The sequence below is a fragment of the Hypomesus nipponensis genome, chromosome 13, assembly GCF_054491055.1.
Source record: "Hypomesus nipponensis isolate SF chromosome 13, ASM5449105v1, whole genome shotgun sequence".
Lineage (NCBI taxonomy): Eukaryota > Metazoa > Chordata > Actinopteri > Osmeriformes > Osmeridae > Hypomesus > Hypomesus nipponensis.
This window is the reverse complement of record NC_140373.1, coordinates 12092501-12118200: the sequence shown is the minus strand read 5'-3', so window position 1 is coordinate 12118200 and position 25700 is coordinate 12092501. Positions and strand designations below refer to the sequence as shown.

At 47.7% G+C, this 25700-nt stretch overlaps 2 protein-coding genes and 1 long non-coding RNA gene across 5 annotated transcripts in view; 2 read left to right on the top strand and 1 right to left on the bottom strand.

Annotated features, from left to right (window-relative positions):
• Positions 1 to 2292: 2292 nt before the first annotated feature.
• Positions 2293 to 3902, bottom strand: LOC146260060 (uncharacterized). The gene is made up of 3 exons (XR_014729610.1): positions 3717 to 3902; positions 3166 to 3261; positions 2293 to 2940 (listed from the first exon to the last, which is right to left on the bottom strand). It is a non-coding gene; the product is annotated as an uncharacterized LOC146260060 (long non-coding RNA).
• Positions 3903 to 3990: 88 nt separating this feature from the next.
• On the top strand, positions 3991 to 7568 carry mettl9 (methyltransferase 9, His-X-His N1-histidine). Of its 3 annotated transcripts, none has more exons than XM_084671096.1 (6): positions 3991 to 4443; positions 4677 to 4804; positions 4959 to 5149; positions 5383 to 5592; positions 5754 to 5938; positions 6334 to 7568. In XM_084671096.1, the coding sequence occupies exons 2-6, from the start codon at positions 4709 to 4711 to the stop codon at positions 6543 to 6545; spliced, it is 894 nt and encodes a 297-aa protein (XP_084527222.1). In that variant the 5' UTR covers positions 3991 to 4443; positions 4677 to 4708; the 3' UTR covers positions 6546 to 7568. The 3 variants fall into 3 exon arrangements, with proteins under 3 accessions (XP_084527222.1, XP_084527221.1, XP_084527220.1); XM_084671095.1 differs by having other exon boundaries at positions 3992 to 4443; positions 4643 to 4804; XM_084671094.1 differs by lacking the exon at positions 3991 to 4443 and having other exon boundaries at positions 4473 to 4804.
• A 2859-nt stretch (positions 7569 to 10427) lies between these two features.
• caskin2a (CASK interacting protein 2a) overlaps positions 10428 to 25700 on the top strand; it is a 29374-nt gene continuing 14101 nt past the window's right edge. Inside the window, 7 exon segments of the mRNA XM_084669851.1 lie at positions 10428 to 10874; positions 12666 to 13029; positions 20790 to 20841; positions 22696 to 22793; positions 23045 to 23190; positions 23843 to 23938; positions 24843 to 24973. Of these exon segments, the coding sequence (XP_084525977.1) occupies positions 12936 to 13029; positions 20790 to 20841; positions 22696 to 22793; positions 23045 to 23190; positions 23843 to 23938; positions 24843 to 24973 (617 nt within the window). The 5' untranslated portion in view covers positions 10428 to 10874; positions 12666 to 12935.

Below are 25700 nucleotides of genomic sequence, written 5' to 3'. Positions count from 1 at the left end.
AACTTACAAAACATGTTTCCATTGTAGAATGGGTGAGGAAGTGGAAGAATATGTACTTTGGAATACATTCGTTAGGCGGTCTCAGCTCCAGAGACAACCCAAATTCTTAACATGCACAATACATTTTTATATGCTTTGTGCGTCACACAAATACTTTATTGGCAATTGGCCTAGAACCCTGATACACAAATGGGGCCTATTTCACAATACTGGTTGATTCATTTCAGAAAGGACAACTTCTCCCTTTTCTTGGTTTTCTTAAGACTTCCACAATAGAAAACTCTCCTATTTTTAGGCTTGCTCTGGCTAAGGAACTGTATATACACTTTTGACCTTGAAGAAAGTAATGAAAAATTCTCTAAAATATTCTCTTTCTCATTATTGTGACATTTAGCAAATAAAATAATTTTGGTAATCCTAATGGACCTGAAACAGGAGAGGTTTATAGTCTAATTTAACTTCAGACAATGAGAAAAAAAGTGTAATGTGTCTTTTTGTACAGTGTATGTAAACTTCTGGTTTCAACTGTAGGTGACGAGTTGCCTCATGTTACAGTCATGTTGAACGCAGTAATCAAAAAAGCAAATAACTAGCTTATGAATATGCTACTGTGTGGTTAGGAAACCTAATATGTCCAAAATGAGAAAATATGTTACAATAGCCAGAAGGACAAGTTCTGCCAATAGACTGTAGCCCGTCATTGTCTTGAACTATGCAACAGTACTTTTTATTCTTTCTTAAAATTCATATTCCACACACCCACCAGCCTACACTTAAAATCTCATTATATACAGTTCGGTATTCCATAACTGAGCCAGAGCAAAGTAGGCTAGTTTTTATGCATGTTTGTAACTCGGTTGGAGCGGAATGTCTTGTTTTGAGTAAATGGCAGCAACGGAGTGCACTGTCAGGTGTTGGGTGTTGTGGTCAATAAAACTGTTGAGCCTCTCCCACATTGAGGTATCGCCCCAATTTGCACATTGCAATGAGGGGCTTCTCAGTTCAAGAGAGGGGAAAAAAGACACCTTTTTTTGTTTTGTGCATGCAGTACAGTTTCAAACTGTCCTTAAAGACTTGTCAGAGCTTTCAAGAAAATGCTCCACATCAGGGAGCCTACACATGAGCAGGAGGTGTGAAAATGTCTTCTCATTTCTGAAACCATTTTGGCTGTGAATTAGTTTCAGTATGGGCAACTTGCTCCTACCAAAACTTGCTGTTGAAAGTGAAGGAAATACCTTGCTCTAGTGGCTGGTAGAGGTAACAAAAGGAGGAACCCTATTCACTCACAGGCATGGTGCTTACATTCCACAGCCATCAAACAGGAAGAGATGGCCAGGGAGAAACTGTGATCCTCCTGTTGTGGTCAGCAGGGGGAGAGGAGGCCAGTCATATAGTCCTTACCTCCTTGGCAAAGCCCTGAGATTAAGATACCCTCACACATTGTGTTGGGATTGACAACCTAATTGTGTTATTAATATGACAATTATACATTTGATAATTAACTTTTATACAATACTTTTTTCAACCGTGAATAAACAATGGCTACACCAACGAATGATAACATTTCAATGTCAAATACCAAAGGGGAGGATTTTGAGCATTGGGGCTTCTTCCTATAGACAATATTGCATTTTATTTGTAATGCACCTTTCTTGCTTTCAAGTTCTGGGATTGGGGATATTTTATTAAGACTCGAGATGTTATTATTAAACTAGTAATACTTTTTGTTCACCAACAACAAAGTTCACAGCAGTGCAATCACTTGGTCCCGTTAAGTTTGGTTTGTCTTAGAAGGGTCGAATATCAGAAGTATCTCGGAGCTGTCTTGCCCAGCGCCAGGTGAGATTTTCACCTGATAGAAGCGGGCAGACCTCAGAAACACAGGGTGCAGGCATGCAAACTGCTCACCTTTAGGTGTGAGACTCAACTATTTAAACCAAACTGGGTCATTAACGTGATTTGTGCAGATCCGCTGAGGTCGTGGCCTTGGCCAGCACACGCAACTTTACAACTGGCTCTGGAACCAATCGCCGCTCCTAATGCCTAATCCTCACAACCAATCAGGGGCAGAGTGGCAAGAGGTTTTCTACATTGATCTAGCCTTTTAATTTTGCTCTCAAAGTGCACTAGATCGATGCTTGACTTTTTTTCGCCGTATCGTTCTCACCTTTTTACCCCTGACCTGTTTACATGCCTGAGGGTGACACTGACACTGGTGTGTCCTGTTCTCATTATGTGACTTCAAAATTTAACAAGCAAAACTCCTCCCAAAAAATGCTTAACAGTCACGGATCATCTTAGTTGTGCCTTTAATAAGATGCAATTGTATGCATTCATAAATCAATAGTGAAACTGTAGAAAAACTACTAAATAAATACGCATTTCAAATGTGAATTGTAAGTAAACCAAAACGTCTGCACCTAAGTATAAATGTTTATATTGTTTAAACTAGTGCCGGCTCTAGTCGGCTCCACTTGCATCTCCGACAGGTCCTCTGCCCTCATATCCTGATGTTGCATGGTGTCTCTTGCCCGACGGTCCGCTCGCATCTCCGGTGTTCCCTTCGCCCTCGCTTCCCGACAGCGCAAGGCATTCCTTGCTCGACGCTCTGCTCGCATCTCTGGTGTTTCCTTTGCCCTAACTTCCCGCATGCGCATGGCGTCCCTTGCCCGACGCTCTGTTCGCATCTCTGGTGTTTCCTTGGCTCTTGCTTGCCGACGGCGCACGGCGTGTGTTGCCCGACGCTCCGCTCGTTGCTCTGGGGTCTCCTCGGCTCGCGCACGGCTCAAGCTCATCCGATTCTTAGCTAGGCGTGCGTTTCTTGCTTCGTCTGTCTCTGCTGCTCGTGCACGGCGGGTTGCCTCGCGTCTCGCCTCGCGCCTCTTCTCGCACCACGTATGGCTATCTTTAGGCATATCTGTTAACAACCCGTTTATACTCCTGCGTGAGGACAAAAAGGCGACAGTCAATGCACAAACTGTATGCGTCTGCTAATAACTAAATGTAATGTAAATGTATACCAGCCTATACTATTCAGTAGGTTATTTTCTGAATCTTCCTTATAGGATACTGTTATAGCCTGAAATCAGAAACAGATGTATTGCCATTTACGATTTCACATACAAGCTATGAAAAGTAAATACATCAAACGTTATATGCACTTACAAAATTGTAATAGCCTTTGTAGTCCTGCGGCCCCGGAGGGCTCCAGTGACCTGGTCGCCCAATTAGCCTACTCCCTGCCGATCGCTCAGTGCTCAACTGAAAAGTTAGATAACGTAGGCCTACGTAAACTGTACTTTTAAGGTAGACTAATGTATTTTGAACAGTAATGGTAGATTCTTAATCGCTCAGTGCAGCTCAACGTGGTGGTGAGTTTGTACTACTGTACACAACCGAAATTCGATTAAAATTGGCATCAGGGATCGGGTTTTATTTTGTTATTCACTTGCCCGTCTTCAGACCCCGAGTATCCCACAATGCCGTGGGAAAGGTTTGGAAGGACTCCCATGGAAAATGAATGGTGGCGGAATTTCTGTTGTGCCAAGTGGGTCCCGGTGTTGTACCGAAATCGGAGACCTATAGAAAACCGTGACCAGGGTCGCTGTTCTAATGGCTTGCCAACGTAGGGTTAGGGCACAAATTCTGACCACTACGTTAGCAGCATAGTTAATTTGGCTAACGTTAGCAAACTGTGGCATTAGCAATGAACTTACCAGGCATGCATTTTTGTCTTATCCCTTTAAACATAAAGTACGCTATGTCGTTCATATATTGTACAGTTGTGGCAGACAATTGTATTCTCTTTTGTTGTAAAAATCTACAAAAGAACTCGGACCGCGGTCTCCCGTCTTTCTTCCCAAAAGGGGTGTGTCTCGGAGCGTATCCTTCCGCGCACAACAAAGACGTCACACGTAGCACGCTGTCGTACGGAAGTAAATATGGAGGTTTTATCAGAGAATGTCTAATAAAGGCTCTGGTTTATGTTTCTTATTTCAGTTGTGTATACACTTGAAGACTGATCTGTGAAATATATATATATACTCTGTATAGTTTGTATACTCTATACAAATCTAATTTGACTACCAGTGACACTTCCTACCCAAACCTAATCCAATTTAGGACAGTATATGTTGCCTTTCTCGTCTGTAATTTGTCTCTGTATATCATGCATCTAATACAGTCACATACGAATTGTAATAGAAGGCTTATAAAAAAATATGAGCTCGAGGTGGTCAATTCGACACCTGTAATTCTGGACACATTTCAAGGTAACACAGGAAGTACCCAACGGAGACTAATTTGATGTTTACTTTTCGATAGTCACGAAAAAGCTGTCTTGATATAACCTAGGTATTTAACAACAACCAAAATCTATACACTGTACGGATTAAGGCGCTTAATAGATAACATGTGGATTTCAAAAACCAACCACACCCTGAGGTTTGTGTATTTGTTGTTGGCAGTAGCTTAAGTCGTGCAGTAGGGTTACGTGTGCACTCTCAACTGGATGGTTTTCCTTCTGCATCTTATATTACACATGTCTGGTTGTTATTTCGTGTTAGTCGGTCATTCTGCTTGATCGGCGGGTATCTCAGTCACACATATGTGTTGAGTTACTGTCAATATGTGTTATCTACAGCTGAGGACATTACTCTTTCTTGCGTGGGTGGTAGGATACATCGCATTTCTTCTCGCCATTAGAAGAATGTGGACGGGTAAATACGTGCGCAGTCCACTCGCCCGTTCATTTTTCATGAATATGGTGAGCGAAAGCGAAGCAACCACGCTCGAAACGCAGGAGGTATGTTGTTACTTAATTTGGGTTGAAACAATATGTTACCAAATATTTCTCTGAGGGACATGTGATGTCAGTCACTTGATCAGCTGTACATCGCTTCAATGTGTTGTGGTGGCGAATCTATTCGAGCTTGTCTCTCTCTCTCCGCACGCTAAAGTGGTATCGGTGTACTCCCGACCTCCTCGGGGAGGCGGTGCGACCGTTGTTTGTCCAGAGCCACCTGGACTCCGACACTCAAGCTTTCCTCAGACGCAGCGTTGAGAAGTCAGGCTGGATGTTTACTCAGCTCTACCACTCCTTTGTGTCCACAGTCCTCAGCCCGCTCGTCTCGCGCACATCCATCAACGGGTAGGAACCTGAAATTTCAACTTGGAATTTTCAAGTTTCATTTTCTACTCCATTCTCTCCCTCTCTCTCTCTCTCTCTCTCTCTCTCTCTCTCTCTCTCTCTCTCTCTCTCTCTCTCTCTCTCTCTCTCTCTCTCTCTCTCTCTCCCCGTCTCTCTCTCCGTCTCTATATCTCTCTCTACCAAAGTCTACCCCATCTCATATCTCCCTCCCTCCAACCCCATCCTCCTCTCAGGTTCCTGAGTCGTGGCTCCATGTTTGTGTTCTCTGCGGATCAGTTCCGCCAGCTGCTCCGCATCGCCCCCGAGTGGCGGGCAGAGAGACTGCTGGACCTGGGGGCCGGGGATGGGGGAGTCACGGATGTCATGGGGGCTCACTTCAGAGAGGTGTACGCCACGGAGGTCTCCCCACCTATGAAGTGGCATCTTCAGAGGAGGAATTACAAGTGAGTCCCCCTCGTTTGTAGACGCTTACACACACACTTTGCCTCTCCCCTTGAGAACAGGAAATACACACGCAATAATGCATTGTGATGATACCTTACAATGTCCTCCCTGTCTGTCTTCCACCCCCTCCCTCCTTTCCCTCCCCTCTCCCCTCCACCAGGCTTCTGGGTATAGAGGAGTGGCAGCAGGCTGGCATCCAGTACGACCTGATCAGCTGTCTGAACCTGCTGGACCGCTGTGACGAGCCCCTGGAGCTCCTCAGGGCCATCAGGCAGGCGCTGGTGCCCAGGACAGGAAGACTCCTCCTAGCCGCAGTGCTGCCCTTCCAGCCCTACGTGGAGATAGGTCAGTCGCCCGTCCTCTCATCTCACTGGTTGGTAGTCACAGTGTCACTGTGACTCACCGTTGTTGAGGGGTTTGTTGAGTGTTTTTTGAGAATATAGTGAGTGGTTGATGCTGTTCTTAGGAGCCAATGGTGAGGCTTTTTTAATGTGTTGTCTCGGGTACTGTTGTCCTCTGTCGGACTGCACATCTCAAAGACGGGTTTGCGTGTAGCATGATTTCGGGAAGGGTGGGGATGTGGTGGTGGTGGATGGGACTATAGAGTTTCATGATTATTTTAAAACAAGTAACAGTATTAGTATGTAGGTTTTGAACATAGCCAGGGTTACTAAGCTATGCATTACTTACTGACTTGATGTTGTTTGTGTGTCTTTGTTGTTGTTGGTGGCAACTGGCAGGTGGCAAATGGCAGCGCCCCCGAGAGCACCTGAAAGTGAAGGGCAAGACGTGGGAGGAGCAAGTGACAAACCTGTCCAATGAGGTGTTCCGGGTGGCAGGGTTTGAGGTGGAGGCGGTGACTCGTCTGCCCTACCTGTGCGAGGGGGACATGTACAAGGATTACTACGTCCTAGACGACGCCGTGTTCGTCCTAAAGCCTGTGGATGAGTGAAGGCCGACCAGGATGCTCCATCCTTGTGACCGCACACGGGTCAACCGATCATCCCAGCCATGTTGTTATTCCTCCATGTCACTCAAACGCAGGGGAACTGCCAAGCTGGCTCTCCTGAACCAGAGCTCGGGTGCTGGTTTTATTTTACATGGGTGGGACGGGACATGTTTTGAAAATGGCAAATCTGTCTTCCCCTTGTCCCCCACACACTTTTTATTAAGAAAATTATATTTAACAGCTGCATCGTCATCAAAAAAAAGAAAGAAAAGAAAACTGCTTTGAAACAAACTTACACCCCTGGGTCTGTATCTGTTTAGAACATTTAAGACGTTTTATCTGTGTGTACAGAAGGGCTCTTTTCCTTGTTGTGGTGCTGTTTGAAGGATGGTACTTTGTGGTTGTTGAGAGTTCTTCAAGCTCTGCAGTCTATTGTCACTGTTGTAGGATGGTATTTTGTTGACGCCATCATTGTGACCCATTACAGTGGACTGAGGATTCTTGACAAAGCTCAGGTAGCTTGTATGCATCTACCATCTTGTGTAATACCTCTGCTTTATTGTGCGAAAACAAGTTGATTTGTCTTGTTTTTTATGACATGTAACCTTGCAGGTATTGTACACCTGTGTTGCAGTTGGTGAAAAAATAAGTCTTCCTCTGTTGAACTGTAACTGTCATTCTCACCCTTCTCACTGGGTCATTCCTTCCTCAGCAGTAGTTTGTGTAAGAATGAAATCTGTTGTCTGGATTTAGGCAGGCATAGATAGAATTCCAACCTTTTGTTGCTTGTAAACGCACACAACTTTCACAGGACCAACATCAGAAAAGCACACATTTTATCATGCACTATTAATATCCATTTACAATCCCGTTACAGGGGTGTTAATAATGAAAGCAATATGAGGCCTTTCAAAATGAGTACCTCCCATCCATATCGTTCATGTTTACACGTATGTGCCACTCATTGTATTACTGTATGTGATGGGTTATCACCACAGAGCCAATAAAATGATTTTTTTTCTGTGACTCCTTAGCTTCATAATTGTTTGCTAGTATGAATGAGTAATGGTGAATGTTGGTAAATGGCAAGATAAATCATGAACATGTTGACAATTTGTTTGGGTATATTATTTTGTATATTAAAGAGTTTGTATATTAAGAGGGTTTATTATATTACATTTTAGCTTATCATAGGTGTGAGCTAGTTAAACATACTTATATTTGCTAAAATCTTTCTGTGTACTGTTCACCTCTTGTTTCATTCACAACTATGTCTAACTAGTTTGGCTAGTCTGCATATACGTGTTCCTATCTGTCCATATTTGCGTAGACTTTGTCACAATGTGGATGACAATATGGGACTATAGATAAATATCACAGGAACATGGGACAGACGATTTGCAGAGCATGACTGTCCCATAGACTACAAGACCAGACCTGCTATGGACTTCCGTCCATAACCCCTCCCGACCCAACTAACAAAAGAGCACAGAACAGCAAAAATAATCAGCAGGAATAATAATTGAACAAAGTAAACCACTGTCTAAACTATTCCAACTGTCTAAACTATTCCAACACAAATCATTCAAAAGATTGTCAATTAAACACTATGGTTAATGTGTGTGTGTGTGGGAGAGGGTGTCTCTTGCTAGGACAGGGTCATGATACCCTCTCTCTCCCTTCATAAATAAGTGATAAAGTAGGAATGTATGGAAATGTACATGAACCATGTGCAGCATTCTGGGTTGGGAGGCAGATCACATGGTCCCTGGAGCCTGCAACACAAATCCATGAATGGAGCCCTACACCAGCCCGGCGTCCTTCTCGCACTTTGCATCTAAACATCAGTGCAATCAAGCAAACTCTCATACACACATGCCTTCTTGCAACCCCCTTCCAACCCAGCGAGCAGTGGTTGATTCTTCTCTGAAACTTCATTCGTTAGTATTACAGTACACACACAGTGGACTTAACCAGTCCTAGACTCCAGTGAAATGCTATGCAAGTTTGGTGGGGACATTTTTTGTTCCCAGTCTTCCAGTGTGCAGGAGGGGGGGGGGGCAGGATGGCAGTAGCTATTCCCACACCAAGGGGGACGGGGGAATCTCTGAGGGCTGTGCCACCGTGGAACTGGAAGAGAGGTGAGAAGAAAAAACACAGAGAGATGGATAAGGTTACTTCACTGCACCAGTTTACTGCAGAAGCCTAATGAACTAATGCACATTAAGTCATGCACACAGATTACACCCCAGTAACTCTAAAAGGCTAGGTACGAGGATCGAAAGACAGAGGGTAACTTTTGTAATAATAAGAGTAAAAAAAAACGAGAAAAACACTGGTTCATTTTAGAGGATGACGGCACCTTTACAGAGACGCTTCATTGATGGGCCACTGTAGCACAATGCTTTTGGAGATTGAGAAACTGTGAGCGAACAAAAAATGTGCTGGCAACATTAACAAACAGTATAATATTCTTTGGAAGTATTCTGTCACATTAATATGTTTACATGAGCGACACTTCCCTGTAGATTTTTTTTTTTCAAGTGTTACCATGCATTTTCATGTTTAATTCACTTTTGCTAATTGAGTTGTAGATTTCTTCTAATCAGACATTTCCCCTCTTCTGTGACATCTAATTGACATAACCATCATATTCACATTCAAAATAAATCACACACCATAACAAGAAGGGAAGTGTCAAGTCATTTCAGCTCTTTATCTCTTTGACTATGGTTTACCATTCACGAGGCCCTTGTACTCTATTCCTTCGTCAGTGGCAATGTGGATGATGCACAATGGTTTTTTAATGGACAAAACATTCTCACTAAGAAAAGGAGAGAGCTGAGAAAGAACAACCTTCTCCAGCGTTTTGGACATGATCATTTAGAAATGGGCCTAAAACTGTTAAGATCTGTCGGGTGTAGATTTGTTTTTTAATAAGAGGCTGAACCACAGCATGTTTAAAACTGGACGGAACAGTTCCATTAATGAGAGCTATTGATTACAGACAAAATACTGGGACCAACAGTTTCCAAGACCTCTTTCAAGATGTGAGGGAGCTATGTCTGTAGGGGAGAAAGTAGGCTTCATGTGTGACACTATGTCCATCAATTCTACTGTAACTAGTCACAGTGAGTTGACAACTAAGAATGATCTTGCTTCTGATGAAAGGAACCCAGATATGTACAATAAAAGACTATCAGAAAATTAATTTACACTGTTCATTAAAACTGATGTAGCCTAAGTGTACCATCATGGCATTATGAAGTTAAAAGAGATCCCCACGGCATTGCCGCCATCAATGTTCTGAAATATCACATCCGAATCCGGTCACATGATGACGTTGAAGAATACGCTTTCAACAGTGGGAATGAGCGCCAGCCTAGTGAAACAGAGTAGTAATCCAGTGGATAAAGGCTAGTTATACTCTCGGGAGCACTGAACAAAGAAGATCGTGGGCGTGTTTGACACGCTGAGGTTGCTGTCAGATTTTAGAGTTTGGCATCCAAAGCAGTCTCAAGTTGGGACTCTTGGTTAATTTAGATAAAATTAACGGCATCCCAACACGTAGAGCAAGTAGCATGTTCTGAGTTCTCATATGTCATGTTATGCCAGGTTGGTTTGCGTTGTGTTGTCGTAAGAATTTCAGTGGCCAGTGTGTGCATCTGACAATAAATTAGGCTACTTGAACTTGAACTGACGTTCTGCGCAACAGGTGTTTTCTCTCGTGCCAGTACCTTTTAACACCGGTAGGTGTCGCAAAACATCGTAATTTCTCAGCAACGATAGTTCTCTTTGAGTTGTAGTCTGGTCATCAAGACCGCATCTTAAAATAAATGGTCTGAAAAAGATACACCAAACTATTCAGACAGGCTTGGTCATCATTAAGTCTGATATATTTTCGAGCAGTTAAGATAAATAGGTAATAAACTATCCTGCCAGATCCGTGGTTTGGGGCAAATATTTCGACTGTCCTCGTTAATAAGGGAGGAGCCAAACTGTAGGGATCCACACGCTCAGACAGACTGCGTCTTGCAGGCTTGTTTTGCGTTGTCGGTTACCCTACGCAAAACTGTCTTTTCCCGGTGCCTGTGGCAACGGGCGCCACACAATGTGTTGGATATACATATTTGCGGATTAAGCGGGATAGCAAGCATTTTGACTTTAAACAACTTTTGAAAAAGTAGTTTTGTTTTCTCCAAAGAGGACCTTGTCCATCCCGGTCCATTCAATCCCATGCCGACAGGCACCTGACTGCGTGGCCAGCTCGCTCTCTACGAAGCGGTCCAAGAATCACCCTCTCCATCTGACGGGCACCCTCGTCGGTGAACGGTGAGACTCAATGCTTCAATTCTACCAGGGACTACACAATTGAAAATGTAACTCCGACAAACATTTCAATGTTTACCCTATAGCAAGCTAATTTTCAAACAGCTTTTCAGAATTAGTGTTCGCAGTAGGTTGACAAGTTAGCAAGCTTTGTCACTCCATCAACACATCGTGTTGACATTAAGTCTGCCTGCTTGACATGTGTCCGTCCGCAAGATGTTGCTGGTCATTTACGCACTGGCAATGTGCCTGACCAGTCTTTAGATTTTCTGGCATTCATTAAGCGTATATCTGCTCATATTTGAGTATGTCAATGCCCTAAAACTAGGCCTACGGATGTTTTATTCGAATAAAGGATTTTTGAAATGGTTTGCTCTGCGTTGTGTTTTCAGTTGCAGTTTTAATCTTATGGTTGCCGTGCCGGTCATAACTGTTTTCATGTTGGTGTCCAGGACAGGATAGGTCCTGCTTATTGACCCAGTAGAGAGTCAGAGAGAGAGAGAGAGAGAGAGACATAGAGTGAGGGAGAGAAAAAAGACAGAGAACGAGAGAGAGTGTGAGTATCGATGGTTCTATCTGATGGGTGACACACAGGGGCTCAAGGCTAAATGTCCTGGTCCATCACATTAAACCACAGGCCTCTGCCATGGATCAGACTCTATTACCAACATCAGCCTGTACCGGAGGGACAACCAGGGAACCAAGGGCCAATGATCAGTGAGATTGGAACACATTCGAAAACAACACAGCAGCTTGGATGGTGTTTTTGTTCTTCAGGATGTAGTTATTTAAGATAAAACTTTTGAATTTGTAATTCAATGTGCATTGTGTCATAGAGTTGTCATAGAGACTGAAACCATATGAACCGTATGAACCATAGCCCAGATCTGATAGTCTTTTTCATCTTATTAACCTTTGCAAACACAACTCAACCAGCAGTTCACAGCTTCAGAGTGTACTCCACCTCCACCTCCACCTCCACTTACACACACACACACACACACACACACACACACACACACACACACACACACACACACACACACACACACACACACACACACACACATGCCAGGCGGCTTGGAGGGTATTGTGCACTGTTGTGAGGCAGCCGTCAATTTGCCTGGCAGCTTGATTGGGTGCCTTAATTTCTGTTCTGCTTTTGCCCAGTAAAAAACAGTTTTTAATTGGAGTTGTGTGGGTAGAACAAGCTTGTTTGATCTTCGATGTGCCTCACTGGCTACTTCAGATAAAACCAGTGGAAAAAACAGCTATTCATTTTGTTCTTTTTTGTTGTTGTTAAACATGTCTCCTGGATATTTGGTGGCCGTTGTGTGGCTCGCGTTTCTTCTCCCCTGTGATGGTGATAGAAGCCGGTCTCCTCGTCTCTCATCTCTCGCTTCTCCTCTCGCTTCTCCTCTCGCTTCTCCTCTCGTTTCTCCTCTCGTCTCTCCTCTCCTCCTCATCTCTCGTCTCTCCTCTCCTCCTCATCTCTCCCCTCGTTTCTCCTCTCGTCTCTCCTCATCTCTTCTCTCCTCCTCATCTCTCCTCTCGTCTCTCCTCTCCTCCTCATCTCTCCTCTCGTCTCTCCTCCTCCTCATCCCTCCTCTCGTCTCTCCTCCTCCTCTCTCCTCTGCTGTCATCTCATCTCCTCTCCTGAAGGAGTGTACCACACCAGCCTTGAACGGAAAATAAGTTGTTGATGAGAGCCAGGCTGATGCTAGCAGCTAGCACTGGAGCAGGAGGAGGAGATGTTCTGTGTGTGATGACCTTCTTTTCTCCCTTTACCTGCAGGGTGTGGCCTTTCAGTTTGGCTGAGGCAGAGACTTCTACACAGCTCACACACAGTCACGCACACACACGTGCGCACTCACACACACACACATTCACTCACGCACACACGGGACTGGACAGAAGGGAGTCAGGAGAACGACCCGGCCCTGAAGGAACCGGAAGGTTCCGTTTGCCTTGAGTGTCAGCGATGCCTGCCACCCTCTGAAGCGCGCAGGAGCGCGTGTGGTGGAGCAGGGGCCCGGCTGGCGAGGGGCTGCGGGGTTGGGAGCCATGGGGAAGGAACAGGAGCTCCTGGGGGCGGTGAAGAACGGAGACCTCCTGCTGACTCACAGACTGCTGGGCAGAGGGAAGAGCAACAAAACCAGTGAGTGTTACAGGAGGAGTGTGTGTGTGTGAGGGGATGGGGGATGGGGGGGGACCTCTGAGGAGTCTGTGGACATGTTTTGGTTGGCTGTGTTTGTGTTGATGCACAACAAAAACAGATGTAGAGAGAGGGAGGGAGAGAGAGAGAGAGAGAGAGAGAGAGAGAGAGAGAGAGAGAGAGAGAGAGAGAGAGAGAGAGAGAGAGAGAGAGAGAGAGGGAGAGGAGGTCGACTTTAAATATATATTTATTGGGCTGTTCAAACTGCCAGCTAACCACCAGTTACGCCACAACAGCCATTTTGGATCCTACTTACTCATATTGAAACAAAAAAACCAAAATCTAATTTGAGAGGAGATGGAGAAAGAGAGAGGAAAGGGATGGAGAGAGGGAGAGAGGGAGAGGAGAGAAGGAAAGACGAGAGAGAGAGAGAGAAAGGGAGAGAGAGAGAGAGGGAGAGAGGGAGTGAGGGAGGGAGGGAGAGGGGGAGAGAGGGGGATGGAGATTACAGTAGTTCAGAGATTCCCAGGTTCCTGTCACAGGTTCTGAAGCGGTTCTTCTCATCTGTTCCATCAGGGGGTCTATATCATAAACTCAGTCAGTGTGTGGTTCTGGTTCTGCTCTCCACTACTTTGGCCTGTCTTTCCTCCCGCAGTCTGGCCATTTAAAGTTAACAACATGACTTTATCTCTATAAGTGGTACATGTCGTGTGTGTGTGTGTGTTGGCTGCATGTGTGTATGTGTATGTGCGTGTGTGCGTTTCTTATCTCTGCAGTTTCCCGCCACACCAGCGCTTTGCTAATGCCAGTCCGCTCCTTATCCCGGCCTGGGAGAAAGTTGTGGTTGTCTGAGGGCTCTTTTGTCTCCTTATCTCCCTGGCCTCTCTTCGCGTCTGCCCAATGGCCGGCGCAGACGACAGAGATTTCCCACAGGAAACGGGCGACATGAGGGGTCAGGCTGGAGACTGTGAGGGGCGCTTCATCGTGGGGGGGAGGGAGTCTGTTTAGGACCAGGAACTTTCCTGCTCCTCTTCCTGAAATGCGTTGTCCATGAAAATGTGTTGGGTCGTGATGACTGAGAAGTGGAGCGACCAGCTACTGGTGTCTGCGTAGAACACTTGAGAGTGTCAGAAGGCTTCCTGTCCTCTCCATGGTGGAGGTTGGGATGTTGTGGGTCCTGGTGGTCTAGGCCGCCATGGTGACACCTCAGCCCCAGGGCTAAGCCTCAAGCCTGGGCCAGACACCTCCAGACCTCCCCTACCTCCCCATGTCTGTTGCCCCCACTTCCCCCAACCTCTAACCTCAACCCCGCCCCCCACCCTAACCCCTACCTCTCCTCCATTTTCTCTGTGAAAAATGTCGCAGTTCACGGTTTTATATATTTTAATTATACATTTATTTTGCTAGCATAGCTCTGCTTGTGTCAATACTTGGTATCCGAGTTTTTCTAATCTGACTTTTCAAGGCTTGGTTTCAACTTGGCTTCACTAAGACATTCTCAGAGGGTTAATTATTTCTGCATGCATCTCCTGAATAATAAGCCAGCCCACTTCACCAGCATCTTGTTATACAACTCAGACTCTTAAGGTGAAGTCGACAGCCCCCTCCCCCTCCACCTCACCCCCTCCATCTCACCCTCTCTATCTCAAACCCCATCTCTTCCTCCCCCCATAGCCATGCCCAAATCAGGGATTACCCATATGGCCGAAGGCTCAGATTAGCCTGTTGTCCAGAGAGCTAGGAAGGGGTGTGTGTATTTTAGTATGTGAGTGTGGTGCCTCATGTGTGTGTGCGCGACGATGCGCGCACATGTGTGTGCGTGTGTGCTCACGCCGTACATGTATGTGCGCACATACGGGCGTGTGCGTCTAAGCGTGTAGCCCAGACACGGCCCTGGTCGAGAGCAGGTCCCTGTGTGACCCTGTCTGACCTGTCTGAGGGGTCGACAGCAGAGCCCTGTGTGACCCTGTCTGACCTGAGGGGTCGACAGCAGAGGCGTGCCCAGGAGATGAGCCCTCTGTCCAGGCTGCCGGCCAGACACAAAGCAGGCCGAGGGGGCCGCGGAGCAGAGCAAGGGGTCACACACCACAACGCAGAGAGAGTTACACTACGGTCGCACACACACACGGGGACACACTGGTGGACTTCTACACGGACACACCATGACACACGTGTAGCGTTGTGCCACGGTCACACACACCCTCTTTCAGGCGAATGAGACTCTGGTTAAGAGCGTCTGCTCAGTGACTAAACGAATACGTGGAGACACGCATGAACACCGCGCCCTTACCGACTTGTACATAGACACGCACAAGATCACATGCACCGACAAGCACGAACCCAACCCACACATACGCAGCCACACACATGCGCAAATCCGCACAGACGCACACATACGCGCACAACCCCCCCCCCCCCACACACACACACACACACACGCACACTAACAAGGCCACTTTAATCCTGACCCCTTTCTTCCCAGGACAGATGGGCAGCCTGTCGGGGATTGTCTAGGAATGTACTGAAGCACTTCAGAGTGTGTGAGATAATGTCATCTAATCCACCACAGCGTAACCTAATCCAGAATGAATGGCCTTTTACCAGCGCCTCCTCCTCTCCTTCTCCACTCCGAACCATTCCTCTCCTCTCTCTTCCCCTTCGTTCCTCTCCCTGTATCCTCTCATCCTCTCCTCTGTCCTCTCTTTTATTCCTCCCCTGTCCTCCTCTCCTCCTGTCCGCCATCCTCGACTTCCCTTCCTCTCCCGACTCCCGGTGTCCTCGCCGCTATTCCTCTCTCTGTGTCCTCTCCTCTGTCCTCTCCTCCTCCTGTCCTCTATTCCTCTCTTCCTCCTCTGTCCTCTCCTCCTCTCCTCTGTTCATCTCTGTCTTTTCCTCCTCTCCTCGCTACGCTCTGTTCCCCTTCTCCATTCTTCTCATCCACGCTCCCGTCCTCTGTCTCTACCGAGTGGTGATCTGGTTTGTTGACAGAGCTGAAGCGAGGTCAGTCTGCGGGGGGGGTGCGGTGATGACTGATGTTGGGGCTGTTTGTGCGAGATGGACGGAGAGGGAGGGAGGGAAGAATGGAGGGAGGGAGGGATGGTAGGGTGGATGGAGGGATGTAGAGATGGAGGTGATGTCACTGGATAAATAGGTACCTTGTTGATTTAGATGAGGCCGGTGTGTTTGGAGGTTAAGGTTGCATTCTCACAGGGTTATGCTGTTCATATGTGTGTGTTAGTGTTGTAGACTGTATATGTATGTGTGTGTGTGTGTTTGCTGCTTGCGTGTGTGTGAGCCTAACGGCATGATGACTGGTTAGTCTGCTGCGCTGGGCCCTATTGACGCTGATTGCATTTCCACATTAGTGCTGTTCTCTGTGAGTATGTGATGGTGTGTGTGTGTATTGACCTGCTGTTGAACACTCTCCTGTCAGCGCTGCGGACTACACTCTATAGGCTATCTGGCTCATCATGTAGAGGACCTCTAAGCTTGACCTATGACCTCTCCGGTCACTGCGCCATTTGGCTGCGGTGACCTCAGCATCACAGGAAATGAACTGTTGACCCGTTCCTGTAATTTGTAATGGGTTGGATGTCCCTGTAGTTTTGTTTTCTTTGTTTAGTTTTTGTGGTTGTTGTTTACTTAACTTTTTAATGATGAGTACTGAGGAACCATAACGACTCAAAACACACACACGCCACACACACACACACACAAACACAAACATATACACACACACGCCATCACACACAGACACAGACATGCACCCATATGACAGGAGAGGACGGATGACCTCATTCTGTCCCAGTAATGATGAACTTACTGTAATACAGTCTGTCTCCCCGTATGATAAACGTAGTGTAATACAGTCTGTCCTGGTCTGCAACCACACACAACAGCAACCCCTCATTATAGTCTCAACATGAGCCATGAAGGGAGGTCTGGGCGACGGGGAGTCATTGTGTGTGTGTGTGTGTGATCTAGATGTCTGTAAGATGAAGAGGTCGTGTGTGTTTCTGCGAGCGTGCTCCGACAGGATCCATTGGAGGCCTGTCTGGGGTTCCACCCAGCCGAGACACGAGCAGAGGTACCTCTCCAGAACCCCGCTCCGTGGGTTCTCCTGCTGCTGGAACATGTAGAACTCGGCGCTGGGTTCTCCTGCTGCTGGAACATGTAGAACTCGGCGCTGGGTTCTCCTGGGGCTGGAACATGTAGGGGGGGGGGGGTGTTACAACCACATGAAAGCCATCTGTAAGCCTTAGATAGGTTTGAGATTGAAGCTATCTGTTTATCTGTGCATGTTCCAGAGAAAACAAGCATAGACATTAACTCTGCGTGTGTGTGTGTGTGGTCGGTCTCTCTCTCTTCCACTCTCTCACTACGTATCTTGGCGTCTCCCTCCAAAACAACAACACAGAGAAGGTCCACGACGGAAGCCTTCTGGAATCTTATTCTAGAACTCTCTCCAGCTTCCAGAGGTAGAATGGCGGGCGAGGTGTTTTGCGTCAGAGGGCCCTGGTTTACATGGTGTTTTACATGGCTGGTAAACAAGCCAGCTAGCTGCAGAATGGTATGCAAAGCCCTCGACCCTACAGCCTCGGCTCAGAATAGTTATGTAACCCCAAACCTCCAGGTGTGTTTACCCTGCGCTAATCTTCCGTTTTGGGGAACACTCTACAACACACAGACATGTGCACACACACACACACACACACACCTCCCAGGTATACATACATATGTACCGGATCACACATTTACGCACCAATTGAATGGGAAAATGTGTCCAAACTTTTGACTGGTACTGTATACACACATACACCGGCACACACAATACACGCACACACAAAAGGTATACACACACACACGCGCATACTAGACAGCCTTTATTCTCTACAAAGCGAGTGCAGGGACATATTGAGTGTATCTGTGACCTAATTGGCACAGATGCCACCGCAGAAAAGCTCTATTCATTTCAGCCCAGCAGCCGAGGCAGGCAGGATCTGAGGCCTGCTGGTGTTGGGCTTTGTGCTGACTCCACGACAGAGATGAAAGACGCAGGAACACCTCCGATATGAGAGACACAGCTGGGCTCAAACAATATCTGGAGTGTGTGTGTGTGTGTTTGTGTGTCTCTGTGTGTTTGTGTGTGTGTTTGTGTGTGTGTGTTGTAGGCTGTCTATTAATCCCAGAGGAGAAATTGCAGTGTTGCAGCAGGCAAGATCAAGAAATACAATAAAACAAACAAAAACAGTGTATCTATTTAATGCATTAAACACAAACAAAAACAATGTATCTATTTAATGCATTAAACACACAGTACTTTAACTAATAACAAGTACAATATGCAATACGGGAACTGTTTCAACATATTTGTTGCAGTGAATGAAATTGGGTATGTTGAGAGAGCATGAGAGAGGAGCGAGGGAGACCTTTAGCTGATATGATTTCATTGAAGCCAAATGAGGCTTGACTGGTTTGGATTTCAGTGTCTCGTTCAGTAAATGTACCTGGTGCCAACTTGCCCTGTTGTAGCCAATGTTGGTGTGAAAGGTAGCTGCAGGCTGTGGTTGCGTGGATGCATCTCTGTGTGTGTGTCTGTGTGTTCATCCCCAAAAAATAGACCCTTAGGTTATGATAAATTACCGTTTGTTTTCGTTTTTGCATGTATTGCATTGCAAGTATTCATTTGTGCATTTAGCAGAGTATTCAGCAGTAATTTTTGGTTGTGTGGGGCACTACAGGGGGAAAATCACGTGCGCGCACACACACGCGCGCAGAGCCTCCACGTCAAACTACCAGTAATTTAATCTTGTCTTTTGCCCACTAGGTTTTCAAATGGAAACCTACTGTTTTCACACAAGCGAAGGGAGGAGTAAAAGAGAGGGAGGGAGAGACAGAACGAAAGAAAGAAAGAAAGAAAGAGGGAGGGAGGAGCTTTGCAGAGAACAGAGAAAGGGTGTATTGCCAGAGTGTAAGATAGATGGCCATTGAGAAAGGGATATGGAGGGAGAGAGAGAGAGAGAGACAGAGAGAGAGAGAGAGAGAGAGTGGGCCAGGGTGGTGGGTGTGCTATGTCTGGAATGTTCTCTCGTGTTGGAACTAGAACTCCTTCGGAGTGTGTTCCCTCTGTCACTGTGTCTGATCAGACCCTACTCACATGCAGGCCAGGGCCCATCTCTGGCTGTGTATCGCTCTGCATTTGTGTGTGTGTGTGTTCAGGTGTTGCTCTGCTAGTCTGTCTCTCTGTATGTATGCATGTGTGTGTGTGTGTATTTGCATGTTAGTGTGTATTTTGTGTATGTGCGTGGCTTTGTATGTCTGTGTGTAAGTGTGCGTCTGTGTGAGTCACCACAGCATCATAGTCTAATCATCCATGACTGTGAAACTGTGGCATTCCGTCTTCTCTTCATTGGCTGATTCCGCAGCTAAAGGTGAGCTTGTCCGGGTGTAGCTTTGAACCATGATCCCTCAATTCACACTGTAGCAGAGGGGAAACACTGGTGTCTGAACCATCAATATATAGCTGTTCATCCCACTCTGTTGAAACTCTCTCTCTCTCTCTCTCTCTCTCTCGCTCTCTCTCTCGCTCTCTCTCTCTCGCTCTCTCTCGCTCTCTCTCGCTCTCTCTCGCTCTCTCTCTCTCTCTCTCTCTCTCTCGCTCTCTCTCGCTCTCTCTCTCTCTCGCTCTCTCTCTCTCTCTCTCGCTCTATCTCTCTCTCTCTCTCTCTCTCTCTGTGTGTGTGTGTGTCTGTCACACACACACACCAGACAGTGGGATAGATTGATCCCAGAGAATGGGTCAGTGTGGTTCAGCAGGGTTAGGTCATCCATGCCTGGGAGGAAACAGCTCTGTGGGCCTCCGGGTGGGAGAGAGAGAGAGAAGGGAGATGGAGAGGGAGAGAGAAAGCGGCAGAGACACAGAGAGAGAGTAGCGGGCGAAAGCGCTCATACCTACCCTTGTCAAAGAAGCCTGGATCCGGGGCTATGAGATCAGGGAGGGCCCCTGGGTCTGTCTGGAGCCTGAAGGAGAAGGGATGTCTGCAGGCTGGGATGAGGGGATTGTAAGGAGGAGAGGACCGTGACAAGAGAAATGGAGTGAAGGAGCAGAGAGAGGGGACATGGGGCAGGCAGCAGTGTGTCTGTGGCAAGGTGCGTGCGCTTGTTTCGAGACGTTCCTTACCTGGGGTGGAGGAGCCCCGTCGCGGGGGGTTAGTTCGAGAGGCGCACGGCGCGCTGTCTGGACGGTCTGTCGCGAAGGCGCATGTGTGCACATGTGGGTTTGTGGAAGAGTGGGGCGCGTTCAGCCTTCGTCCGAGTGTTTGTTGGAAAGCGTGATGACAAGAGGGAGGAGAGGAACAAGTGGGTTCTTGCCGTGATAACGGCGAGATCCTGTCGTGATGGAAGGTTGTGATGAAAATACAAATATGCCACCAAACCCTAATGTTCTTTTTCCATCTGCCCCTCCCTCCCTCCCTCCCTCCCTCCCTCCCTCCCTCCCTCCCTCCCTCCCTCCCTCCCTCCCTCCCTCCCTCCCTCCCTCCCTCCCTCCCTCCCTCCCTCCCTCCCTCCCTCCCTCCCTCCCTCCCTCCCTCCCTCCCTCCCTCCCTCCCTCCCTCCCTCCCTCCCTCCCTCCCTCCCTCCCTCCCTCCCTCCCTCCCTCCCTCCCTCCCTCCCTCCCTCCCTCCCTCCCTCCCTCCCTCCCTCCCTCCCTCCCTCCCTCCCTCCCTCCCTCCCTCCCTCCCTCCCTCCCTTTGTTTTTTCAGAGTTGCTGGGTTCCACCAAGAGACTGAATGTCAACTACCAAGACCCAGATGGGTAAGAATGTATGTGTTTTTGTGCGTGCGTGCGTGCGTGCGGAAGGGATGTCACGTTTCTTTGCGCAAGTGTGGGAGGGTGTCAGGGTGTGTGTGTGTGTGTGTGTGTGTGCCAATGGGTAAGACAGACTTGTGTGTTCATGTTTGCATACTTGAGGTTTGTCTGCTCGGTGGAACAGAAGGAATGTTTGGGACGGGTGTCTTTCCACATCGGGCTGACTGACAGCCTCCTTCTCTAGTGGGGCTGTAGAAAACACACCACCTGCCTCTCATCATAACCAGGGATGCTGTCTTAACTGCAGCTTACTCACGACCAAGACATGTGCTGTCCCATCTCCCTTCTCCCTTCGCCAGGTGTGTGTGTGTGTGGTGACTGTGTGTGCGTGCGTGTGTGTGTGTGTTGTTGACATTTGTGTGTGGAGGCATGGTCACTCCAGTGAGTGGGAGGTGAGAAACAATATGGGTGTTGAAGGCCTGTCCAATGGTCCGTGTGTGTGTGTGTGTGTGATATGTGATAGGTGCACTGAAAGCCTGCAGACATAGGAGGCGAGCAAACAGCCTCCAGTCACTGAGTCAACACCCGGAGTGTGTGCGCGCGTGTGTGTTTCAGAGTTTGTATTCCGGAGTGTGTGTGGGTGTCAGCGTGTGCGTGTGTCCTAGAGTGTGTGTTCCGGAACACTTGAGAGGTTCTAGCTGTAGAATGTCCATGCCACTCTAGAACAGCAGTGAGTGCTAGCTGTGGGCTAAGCCGTGAGTATCGTCGACAGTAGACCTTCCTGTGTGTCTGAGTCATTGTCAGCCTCTCGGCCTGTTGACTGTCTCAGTTCAGTTTGACTGGTTCACTTCTGGGCAGAAGACAGACGTTGGCATCCCTGTTGTGTACCTACAGGCTGAACATACATCACCTCACTGCCTGGCTGGCTGGCTGCCTGCTTCTCTGCCTGTCCCACACACACACACACACACAATTCAGGGAGAATGGCACCACGAATAGACTTGGCCTCCTCTACTGCTGTGTGTTGGTGTTAGCGGGCTAGCAGCCGAGCAGCTTAGTCTAGCGGGATCCAGTTGACTGGGTGGTAATTGAAGTGCTGGGTGGTTGTCGTATCACTGTCTCTGAAACTGCTGGCCCTCACAGAACTGCCTCTGATCTCCATCACCAGGGACACACACACGCACACACACTCTGACATTAATACACATGTATGTATTAGTAAGTAAGTAAGTAAGTAAGTAAGACTTTATTTATATAGCACATTTATTGTATTAATGCATTAAATGACACACACCCATGAACACATGAACTCACATTAACACACACACACAGTTACGCATATGCATTTACTCACATTAAAACACACACTTCAAGGACACAGACACAGAGCGTCAGTGCCAGCGAGGGTCCTGTACTGCTGAATGCTGCTAGCCCTGGGTGGTTAGCTACAGTTAGCTTCTGCTGCTAATTGAGAGTGGCTAGTCTGGCTTAGCTTCTGCTGCTAGCCCAGGGTTTGTTGACTAGGGTTAGCGCCTTGTGATTGCTCAGATGTGAACAGCCAGGGCTAACATGGATTTATGGCTTTAATTTGTCCCTCTGTGGGATATACTACAACCTGCCAGACCCCAGGAGACACACACACACACACACAAAGCACACACCACACAACTATACACACTAGCTGTCTACCTTGGGATTTGATGAAGGCTCTGCTCTTGGAAAATCCTCTGAGTGATTTACACCTCACCGTCTAAATGTCTGCCTCCCTCTCTCCTTCTCTTTCTCTCTCTCTCCTTTCTTTTTTCTCTGTCTACTGTCTCACACACTCTGTCTCCTCTCTCCCTCTCCCTCTCTATCTAGGTTGTCATCCCTCCATCATGCAGCTCTGACAGGGACTGTAGAGCTGCTGTCTGTGCTGCTGGAGGCCCAGGCCACTGTGGACATCAAGGACAGCAATGGTGAGACAGTATAGAGACAGTGAAGAGACAGTATACAGACGGTGAAGAGACGGTGAGGAGACAGTGAAGAGACAGTGAAGAGACGCTGAAGAGACAGTATAGAGACAGTGAAGAGACGGTATAGAGACGGCAAAGAGACGGCAAAGAGACGGCAAAGAGACTGTAAAGAGACTGTAAAGAGACTGCAAAGAGACTGCAAGGAGACTTTAAAGAGACAGTGCAGTCATCCATTGTGTCTCTGTCCCCCCCAGGCATGCGTCCCCTGCACTACGCCGCCTGGCAGGGGAGGCCTGACTCAGTCCTGCTGCTGCTGAGGGCTGGAGCTGCCGTCAACACGACCGCTCACGACGGCCAGGTCCCCCTCCACCTGTCTGCTCAGTACGGCCACTACGAGGTGGTGAGGACACACACACCTTATAGAAACACTTTTATATATATATATATATATATATATATATACACAGACATACACATGCATACATACTATGTGATAACACGCATCAATAAGCATCCCACCAGACCGCCTCTCACCTGGACAGGTCTGTAGAGCGCGTGAGCTGCCGTCACCCCAGTCAGAGATCTCTGCTCCTGTGTCCCAGCTCTTTGTCCTCTAACAATGCCAACACGCTGGACTCTCTCTGGGGGCCCTGTGTCTGGGGGCCACACACAAACATTCTTCTTCCCTCTCTCTTTTCTCCTAATGGAATGTGTCATCGGATACACACACACATAGAGACACACGCACACACCTCGCCTAATGGCGTCACGCAATCTACAGAGGGTTTTCCTGCCCTCTGCTTTCACAGTGTCTGACCCCCGGACACGGTGTGTGTGCGCGCGCGCGCTCGAGTGTATGTGGTGGCGATGATGAGCTACTCTTAAGTTACTGTTTGTTTACATACACCACACCGTCTCCTCTTTTCCTCAAAATCTCTTTCATGCCTGCTCTCTGTGCTCTCTGTGCTCTCTGTGCTCTCTGTGCTCTCTCTCTCTCTCTCTCTCTCTCTCTCTCTCTCTCTCTCTCTCTCTCCCCCCACACACTCCTCCAGTCTGAGATGCTGTTGCAGCACCAGTCTAACCCCTGTCTGCTCAACAAGGCCAAGAAGACCCCTCTAGACCTGGCCTGTGAGTTTGGACGGCTCAAGGTGGGTCTCTCTGCACACGTGTGTGTGTACCTTATTTCATACCACATGAGTTACCTACATATTCAATGTAACTCATCAAAATACAGCGCAATGGTAGGTGCGTGAAGGTGGATTTCAGTGTGTGTGTGTGAGGAGGTGTGTTTGTGTGAGAAAGTGTGTGTAAGGGAGTGAGTAGAAGTGTGTTTAATATGGATTTTCAGTGTATGGGAAAGTGTGAGACAGTGTGGAGATGCATTTCAGTGTGTGTGAGGGACTGTGTTTTGGTGTGTGTGTGTGAGGGAAGTGTGTGTGAGAGTGTGGAGATTGTTGTTTTGTATGTACTGTGTATATATATTTCAGTGTGTTTGTGTGTGTGTCTGAGGGAGTGGGCAAGGGAGTGTGTGTGAGTGTGTGAGGGCCTTGTGATGGATACAGGGTTAGGCCCATGTGAAACAGCTCACCCAGCCTTGATTAACTACCATGCTAAAATAAGCCTGAAATGGCTTACACACACATACACACACACACACATACACACACAAAGAATTGCACAGTGTTTTTTTCTGTCACCGTTGTAGCTAAGCCTGCTTGGAAAATGTATGGCCGCCCCTATTATTCAGATTTAGCTTGAATGGAGCACATATACACACACACACACACACTAAGGCCTCTCATGTGTGTTTAATCTTCTGGTCCTCTGGGTGCAGTGTGGTAGAGAATAGCTATGGGCTCGGCCTTTCAGGGTGTGTGTGCGTGTGCATGTGTGTGTGTGTGTGAGCAGTTCGACAGGGCTGGGTTATACATCCTGTGTCTTATCTGTATCAAGTGTTTAGATGCTGGTTGTGTGATATCATGTGGTCAATATAATGTTTGGGCCTCCTTCCTCTCTCTTTCTACTCTCTCCATCCCTTCCTCCCTCTGTAAGGTGGCTCAGCTGTTGCTGAGCAGTAACATGGTGTCAGCTCTGTTGGAGGGGGAGGAGCATGATGGGTTAGACTCCGCCCCCAACACACCGCTTCACCTGGCCGCCAAGAACGGACACAAAGACATCATCAGGTCTGAGGAGTCTCTCTGTCTCTCTCTCTCTCTCTGTCTCTCTCTCCATTTCTCTCTCTCTCTTCATCTCTCTCTCTCTCTCCCTCTCTCTCTCCCTCTCTCTCTGTCACCGTCCCTCTCACTCCCTCTCCTGTCTGTCACTGTATTTCTCTCTTTCTTTGTTTCTCCTTCTGTCTCTTTCTTGCTGTCTTACTCTGCAGCTGTTGCCAACTCCTCATTCCCCTGCCAAATATTCGGGTTTCTGTTTGTGTGTTGGTTTGTGTGTATGTGTGTGAGAACAACCCCACCCTAACCCTTCTGACACGCTGTTTATTGTTCCCATCCCTGCTGAGATAGAACATTCCTAGGATCATCTCGGATCGTTCCCTGACAAGAACGCACATAGAGAACCATTTGGTCCTTATGGTGCGCCGATAGAGAGCCATGAGATTGCAGGAGAAGAGGGAGAGAGGAGGAGAGATTAGCAAGCGAAAGGATAGTAAAAGAGGGGAGACGGGACGGGACGGGACGGGAGGGGAGGGGACGGGAGGGGAGGGGAGGGGAGAAAAGTGTGAAAGGGGAGAGCTGAGGAGAGAGAGCTCAGCTCAGACCAGCATGATTACTGTACAGACGACTGTGCTGAGCCAAGGAGAGAGAGACTAACCCTTTCTGCTGGTTGTGAGTGCATAGTCAGGACCTCTCCTTCACTAATCCTCCTCTCCTCTCCTCTCCTCTCCTCTCCTCTCCT